This window comes from Taudactylus pleione, unplaced genomic scaffold (genome assembly GCF_031769625.1).
Source record: "Taudactylus pleione unplaced genomic scaffold, aTauple2 ptg000518l, whole genome shotgun sequence".
NCBI lineage: Eukaryota > Metazoa > Chordata > Amphibia > Anura > Myobatrachidae > Taudactylus > Taudactylus pleione.
Window position 1 is genome coordinate 5,019,976 of NW_028284920.1, and position 8,829 is coordinate 5,028,804.

Genomic DNA, 8,829 nt, shown 5'->3' on the forward strand with positions numbered 1-8,829 from the left:
GCCCTTTTACCCAAACAATAAATACTGCATAATTGTGTTTGTATACACATACATACATGCTTGAATGTATAATAAAAGGCATATAAGATATCTGTTACAGGTGTGTCCTGTGGATATTTAAAATACAAGTATCTTTTTCTTACTCTTGGCATTGGCTGACTAGTAGAATTGGTTTCACATTGGTTTCACATTGCACAAATACATTGCAGGGGTGTATGGGATATTGACTATTGTAACTAAGTGCTCTATCCCATGACCAACACATTGTGTCAGAGTGTTGAATGACATGTCCTATATATAAAGGTATTTGTACCTATATGGTGGGCCACGGGGGCCACAACTGTGTTCCAGCTAGGCATCATTAACCTCTGGGAATCTTAGGAGACAATTGTCAATGAGTTCCAGGCACTGACATTGTCAGGTTGCATCCCCAAGACATGGCTACCGACCTCCTAGAGAGGCATTCTGCTCAGAGGCTGCGCAGCACCCTGGTGACAAAGCCCCGGAAATACATTTGTGTTGAGATCTAATGATTAGATCACCCAACCCAGAGTTAATGGTGCCAGTGCCAAGAGGGCACTGAGCCTACTGGGTTCTGGTAGCATGTGGACTGGGGGTGGACATACCGCTGCCAATATAGAGACTGCCAAAGCAACCTGGATTACTAGTGAAGGGGGATGGGTGCTGGTCTACCCAGTTTCAGATCTATTTTAAAAAGGAGTGATTTTCCATGTAATGTGCTAGATCCCCTGGAGGCCAATGTCCGGTGTATGGGCAGCCCTTAAATGTTCTAAATAAAGCTAGACTGATATTTGATGCAGTAAGGGCTTTATATGTAAAGGCAAAACATGGAGGAAAGTGTGGCCAGAAAAAGAGTTGGGAAGGCACATACAAGGAAATGATATAAGCCATTACCATGCAGCCTCTCATTCCCTCTCTTACCAGATGCTGACATAGGGCCTGATTCAGAGTTGGGAATAGATTAAGAAATAGCAAGTATTGGTGCATGCACGCGCTCAGATTTGTCAGATCATCGATTTCGTTGAACGATAACGATTGAACGATTTCAACAACGATTTGAATGATTTTAGCAACGATGAACGATTTCTGACATTAATTAAAATGAATTAAATCGTCCAAATCTTACAAACACATTCGATGTCAGATATCGTTATTTGACATGCGGGAACGCACATCGTTGGACGATGTATACTCAACATGTCAAAGATATGAACGATTGAACGATTTTTACAAACGTTATCGTTCAGATCTTTAAGAAAATCTGACCGTGTGTATGCAGCATAACTGTTGGCCTGATTCAGCATGGATCACAGTTGCTAATCCGCACGCAATCGGACGATTGTTGCGTTCTGCGCATCCATATGCATCCCAGGGCGCGTGCACGAACTACTGTAGCTATTGCGATCGGGACTGCAATTGCAGAGGCTACGCAGACCCATCGCAGAGTGATTGACAGGAAGTGCCGTTTGTGGGTGGTGACAGGGGCGGGTGGTGGTTGGGCGAACGCAGGCGTGCCAGTGCAATTCAACGCCATTGCAGGAGCGTGCATAAATTATCAACTGCGATGGCCTACGCAGTCTGAGGTCTCTTAGTGTGCATGGTTGTTAGCAATTCCTGAATAAGGTCAGACCTTGTACAAGTGTGCGTGAGGCTGCGATGGTACTCGATTGTACCGATGGTTTTGCAGTCTTGCTAAACAGTACGTATGTGTGCTGGAGTAAAGTGGGCGTCCTTGTGCAGTGCTCCGAGGGCATTGCACTCGCAATGTATTAGCAATGGATTAGAATACTATCACAGTTGATCTGCGTGCATAATAGCAATTGCATAAGCATTTGCGTACGGTAGTGAATCAGGCCCAGAGTCAGCAGCCATAACAACAGACTGGACTCATAACTGGAAATTGTTGACATGTAGTTAAACAGTTAAACGATACCAGTTGTCTCTTAACTGTGTTTTATTGTGCAAGACTCATCGGCCTCAGTAACGTCACATGTCTGAGTCACCAGACTTAAAGGTCAGACTAAATATACTGCCTGTGCAAGACATATTTACTTGGCTGTATAAAAGGAGCATCACAGTGCTATACGGCTGTACAGTACTTAGGGCCTGATTCAGGTTGGTTGCGTACGCACGCAGCCAGACGATGTTTGCATTCTGTTCATGCGTATAAGACACAGTGCACGTGCGCGAACCGGCCACAGCAATCGGGAAGCGATCGTAATGAGCACGCAGAGTCTTCACACAGTGATTGACAGGAAGTGACCGTTTGAGGGTGGTGACGGGGTGGTCAGAGAAATGCAGGCGTGCCTGGGCGTTTAAACGCCGTTACAGGGGCATGCATAATTAAGCCCCTGTGATAGCATACGCTGGTAGAAGTCTAGATGGCGACAGGAAGTTTAACAGTATCTGCGGTAGGGTCAGGTCAACCACAACTGTGCGGATGGTTCCGATGTTAATCGATGGTACCAATGTTTTCGCTGACTTGCAGATGCATGTTATGGGAAGTGGGCAGGCTTTATACAGTGATGAGCGTCTTTGTATAGTGCTGCGGTTACCGTGTGATTGCATTCATTAACATATTTAGGCAACGAGAGGGGTGCGTGCGAACGCAGCCTTGCGAACCAACCTGAATCAGGCCCTTAGCCCAAGAGGGATTGATACCTTATCATATTGACTGCTGTCTATCTTCTATCACCTGTATCCAGGTATCTTCAATAAAACCTGCTCTGGTTTGGAATCAACGTATGGACTAACCTTGCTCATATCCGCTATACACATACCAACTTGTAGGCATCTGCCAATAGAAATGATTTGTTTAAAATCAATGCAGCCTTGTAGTAGTAATGTTATGCTTGTCCCCATCAGTTTTGCTGCATAGATCACAAGTGAGCCTGTTGCTGAATTGTTGTGACTATGAGTAGTTCAATATATGATATGATTCTCTATAAATAACTTTTTTTCTTTCTTCCCCCAGGTTGTACATATTCAAGCTAACAGAAAAAACAAGTGCCAGTATGTATATTTATTCCATGTATTTGAACATATAATGTAGTCATTTAAAAATACATGTATCTACTATAAGACGTTACTATATTATTACCAGTTATATCAAATGCTGTTTAATGCTGAGCTAAACAGCATAGTTGAAACGACTATGATTAAGCACCCTAGGATTTGAAATGTATCAGAGTGAGGGGCCTATTCATCAACACTAAAATAACGTTTATAAGGACATTTTCCTTAAATAACGTTATTTTGGTATTCATGAACAGACTTAGGGGCCTATTCATTAAACGTAAAAATTCAATGGAGATAATTAGCTTCAGAACTCTCATGGAGTTCTAGCTAATTATTATAGGTGGAATTCATCATTCCACCTCTCCATAAGTATCTATTCCGAAAAGCTGTCATTTTTGCGATGACAGCTTTTCGGGAAATAGATACTTTTCCCTCTCTACACTACCTTATTGCATCTGGAAACAGTGCTGCGCATGCGCTGTTACATCTGTAAAACCAGCGCATGCGCAGCACTGCCTACAGATGCGTTAAGTTTCGTACCCCCCCGGACCCCCCCCCCCCACCCCCCTCCGCTCACCTTCCCCCCCCCCGACTTACCTGTCCGCGCAGCAGCCTCCGGCTCCGTCCTGCTGGTCTGTCATGTGATTTCCCAGCAGACCACATGACAGATTAGAAAAAAAATAAATACATTTTCTCTTTTTCTAAACTTTCTTGTGCTCTGCTGGGGAGCACACATGACAGACCAGCCTCCGGAGCCTGAGGACGGAGCAGAGCGCCGGAGGGACTCGTCAGGGAACCTGCACACACTGATACAGGTTAGTGGATTCTGCTATTCGCCACCTCACAGTGGCGAATAGTAACTGCATCAAATTCCGAAAATTGATAATTTTCGGAATTTGATGAATACCACAATTTCCACATCCCCATACTAATGTATGGGGAGTGTGGAAATTAACGCAGGGGAACTTAGCAAGAAGATATCTGTGATAACTCCTGTGTTAAGTCTGTTCATGAATACCAAAATAACGTTATTTAAGGAAAATGTCCTTAAAAACGTTATTTTAGTGTTGATGAATAGGCCCCTTAACACAGGAGATATCACAGATATCTCCTTGCTAAGTTCCCCTGCGTTAATTTCCACACTCCCCATACATTAGTATGGGGATGTGGAAATTGTGGTATTCATCAAATTCCGAAAATTATCAATATTCGGAATTTGATGCAGGTACTATTCGCCACTGTGAGGTGGCGAATAGCAGAATCCACTTACCTGTATCAGCGTGTGCAGGTTCCCCGACGAGTCACTCCAGCGCTCTGCTCCGTCCTCAGGCTCCGGAGGCTGGTCTGTCATGTGTGCTCCCCAGCAGAGCACAAGAAAGTTTAGAAAAAGAAAAAAAAAATTTTTTTTTTCTAATCTGTCATGTGGTCTGCTGGGAAACCACATGACAGACCAGCAGGACGGAGCCGGAGGCTGCTGCGCGGACAGGTAAGTCGGGGGGGGGGGAGGTGAGCGGAGGAGGGAGGGGGGTGGGGGGTGTTGGGGGGGTACGAAACTTAACGCATCTGTAGGCAGTGCTGCGCATGCGCTGGTTTTACAGATGTAACAGCGCATGCGCAGCACTGTTTCCAGATGCAATAAGGTAGTGTAGAGAGGGAAAAGTATCTATTTCCCGAAAAGCTGTCATTGCAAAAATGACAGCTTTTCGGAATAGATACTTATGGAGAGGTGGAATGATGAATTCCACCTATAATTAGCTAGAACTCCATGAGAGTTCTGAAGCTAATTATCTCCATTGAATTTTTACGTTTAATGAATAGGCCCCTATGTGTGTGCTGGGTATTCCTCCTTTCCAATGACATTGTGAATTTTGGAACAAAGCGTTTTGAATTTCACCCTATATTCAAGTGCACACATTTCTCTATGTTGCTATTTTTACATTTGACTAAAATTACCAAGACTATTATTCAGTTCATCCCTTTTCTGTAAATATAAATGTATAAATATATTTGCAGAGGAAGGAGTGTCTCTATCTTTCATGACTCTAGAGTATATTTGCTAAAGTGAGAGTTTTTAGAAGCAGAGATGTTGCCCATAGCAACCAATCAGATTCTACTTAACATTTAACTAGCACCTTATACAATATAATAGCTAGAATCTGATTGGTTGCTATGGGCAACATCTCCACTTCTAAAAACTCTCACTTTAGTAAATATACCCCTAGGATGCAGCAGGAATCTGAGTGATTCGCATAAAGGGCTCTATTTACTACAATCTGCATTTTGAATGCAGATTGTAGTGTGATATTACCGACTGAATTTGCATTGCGAATTCAGGCAATATCACAGGGATATACTACAAATCCCTTGCAGGGACAGAGCTTGCGATAAAGCTGTGTCCCTGCGAATCCCCTCCGCAGCCTTATCACAGTATTTTCACAAAAAATACCGTGACAAGTGCCCGAGCATGCACCGACCGGCTGCCACTAAGCCCCGCCCCAACCGCTAAGCCCCGCCCCCCGCAATCGCGACCCCCCCGCGACCCCTCCGCAACCCCACCTCCCTTAATTACAATTACCTTCGGTGATCGGTGCTACGGTGATGTCCTCCGTGGCTCCAGTCAGCTGACATCCCATCCTGCACTGGGACCCGGCAGGTGACGACCAGGCCTCAGTGCAGGATGGGAAACCAGCTGACCGGAGGCAGGACATCAACGGAGCACCGATCACTTTACTCTGGTAAGTTTTTTTTTTTTTTTAAACATTTTTTTTCTTTTTTTTTTTGCAGTGATCAGCGTGTGGCCTGTTTAGACCACACAGCTGATCACTGGGGCCGGGGTCGGGCTTTGCTCTGCCTGTTAGAGTGGAGCAGGAGCCCGGTAACCGGGGGAGACCCTGGATAATGCCACCTCCAGGTGGCGTTATTATCACAGGGTTTTCCCCGGTATTTTTTCACAATTTATTTTTAGTAACTTTGGTCAGATCACATTTCCCATTACAATTATGGGAAATGCAATCTGCTTACTAAAAATAAGTGATACTTAGGGGTTGGAGTAGAATTTTACGAATTCTACTCCAATTGCCCTTTAGTAACTTTAGGTGATACTAAAATATTGTGAAAAGGGTGTGAAAACACCCTTTTTCACTTTATTTTAGTAAAAATAATGTTCATAAATAGAGCCCAAAGCCTCTTAGGTAATAAAAATTGCTATGTACAAAAAGGGGATGGCCAGTGATGTTTTCACTTGATTTATTCTGATGACGGGTCTGAGAGCATCTCATTGCATTAATTCTTCATCTCCTGATGATCTGAGGTGAGCAGTGGTGCTGAGAGGGGGGGGCGGGTACTAATTATCTGGGTCTGGTCCTGTTGCAGGTGCCCGACAGGGGCCTGAGCCTATTGGTGGAAGACAAATGTCACCCTTTGCATTGTATTTTATCTTGTTTTTTTTCTGGAGGGGGCATGGCCACTCCTCCTGGATCTGACCAGGCCCCCTCACTACCAGGGCCCCTTGGTGTCTCAACAGTCCTGGGGATTACCGCAGTGTTAAAGTGGGTAAGAAAAGCCAAACAGATGATGGAATTGTTCCTATTTATTTTTAGAGATAAGCACTAGTGCTTTTCTATGAGTGAGGTAATCAGGCTCTGTGTCTTTTGCTGAAGTTGCATTTGGCACTACAAAGCCCTTCCCTAGTGTACATCTGTGGGTCCAAATGCGCAAGGACTGAGATGCTCACTTTTAGCATCTTCAAATGCTGAAATACCGCCTGGTGTGTCTTTAGTCACAGCATCGGTCGCACCATCGAATTTTGCACCAATCCTCTGCTAGGTGCAGAGTCTCTATCTGAGTATGGCCTCCTATGTGAGCAAATCGGCATCTCTGTATGCAACCACTATCAGCAACACTCCCATAAGAAGCAACATCTCTGTGCCTCTAATTAGCCAGCCCCCTCATACCTCCCAGACACTGACCATGAGCGCCCCATACATTTCCAATACACTTCTCCTACCATGCAGCTAAATCTGTTCTGCGAGTCTGTACGAACAAAATTGGGAAGCACGCACATGCGATAAACATCGCTCCATCACATCCGACATCACTGCCGCGTCCCACTCAGGATCGAGCCCAATGTTTGAAGTCCTTTTCATAATCAAATATTGTAACAATATTAATGATATTGATATTTGGTTGCAAACCAACAATTGTATTGTCATTGGGTTAGTAGCTAAATATCCATAAATATGCAATTGCAGAATCTGACGAGTCCCTGTTCTATAGAAACGCAGTCCCACTTATATGGTCTCATGTCAGAATAAAAAGACGCTAATAAGTAACAACTATTTGAAAGGTACTTAATTCTCCTCCACTATCTACAGTACAATACTATTACTGTAATGTTCTTGAAAGTGTCAGTTTCCTAATAGTAATGAATGCCACGTTACACTTTTCAGAAATCGAGGCAGTTTCCAACAGGCAAATAACATGCATGATGTCAAACCTCAGTCGGCGCAGAAAGGGCGCCCTCATGTTAATCGCATGGGAATACAGCCAATGAAATTGTTACACGAGTATACTGACTGTCCGCGAGATCTCTGGAAGCCGCCGAAGAAAAGTGACACATCAACCTCTGGCAGGAAAGTTTACAGCAAGTCCAAAATTGGGAAAAAAATAAGCATGTGTAATAACGTTTATAATTAACACTAACGCTAAAGGTTCTTTACATTTTGTAAAAACGAAAAAAAAAATGTCTTTTGGAATTCAAGGGAACACATTTGCCATTTGAGAGTCGGAATTATATATCTGGAATGGCAAAATGTATCCACATGCTCCGTTGTTGCCAATAGCTATTGAGATCTCACAAAGTACATTGCTACTGTACGTTTGGAATGTTTATTTATGTACTTAATTTTCATATGTTGCACATAAATTATCACTACCTTGCTGTAAATACTAGTATCATATATATATATATATACAATCCAATAATCCTGGCACTCTGGAACCCCTGGAAGGGGTATCGCGCTCTGATGCCTTCCTTAAGGGGGCCTAAACCTCCAAATACAGCATACAACAAAAGAGGCGTCACTCAAAGACTTGTAAATCCACAAAGGTGTATTAATATGATATAGGCATATCAACGTTTCGGGGTCCGCAACCCCGTCGTCAGGATACAGACATTTCTGTATCCTGACGACGGGGTTGCGGACCCCGAAACGTTGATATGCCTATATTATATTAATACACCTTTGTGGATTTACAAGTGATTTACAAGTCTCTGAGTGATGCCTCTTTTGTGGTATGCTATATATATATATAAAGAGAGAGAGAGATAGTAAGATCTCCCATCAACTTGCATCAAAATGCACATGGTTTTTTAAGCTAGTAAAGTGCATGTAAATGGGGTTGGCGCTGCAGCCGCTCCTGATTGGCTGCCGGTCCACAAGCTCCTAATTGGGTCGCGTTCAGCGCAAAAAGACTCTCCTTAGCTGTCTGCCGGTGTACCAGCTGCATAGAGGCCAATGGAGTGTCTTCCATTGACTCTCCAACGCAAGTACTAGTGCTTGTTGACCACTGCATAGCAAAGTGACTATATTTGATGGAAGATATACCATTGTCTAGGCCTGATTCACTACGGATCGCGTCTGCGAATGCAATTGCGATTACGCATGCAGTTCAACTGCGATAGTATGCTAATTCATTGTGATCGCTATCCCGTCGCAGCACTACACAAGGACACCCAGTTTACTTAGCACACATTAGTAATGTTTAGCAAGACTGCAAAACCATTGGTAC

At 43.8% G+C, this 8,829-nt stretch overlaps 1 protein-coding gene across 2 annotated transcripts in view; it reads left to right on the forward strand.

The window, feature by feature from the left end:
* Nucleotides 1–7,794, forward strand: part of ZNF365 (zinc finger protein 365) — a 77,952-nt gene extending 70,158 nt beyond the window's left edge. For both annotated transcript variants that reach the window (XM_088450482.1, XM_088450483.1), the window contains 2 exons: nt 2,996–3,033; nt 7,488–7,794. In XM_088450482.1, coding sequence (XP_088306608.1) covers nt 2,996–3,033; nt 7,488–7,734 — 285 coding nt within the window. In that variant the 3' untranslated portion in view covers nt 7,735–7,794. The remainder of the gene's footprint in view (nt 1–2,995; nt 3,034–7,487) is intronic.
* The last annotated feature ends 1,035 nt before the right edge of the window (nt 7,795–8,829 follow it).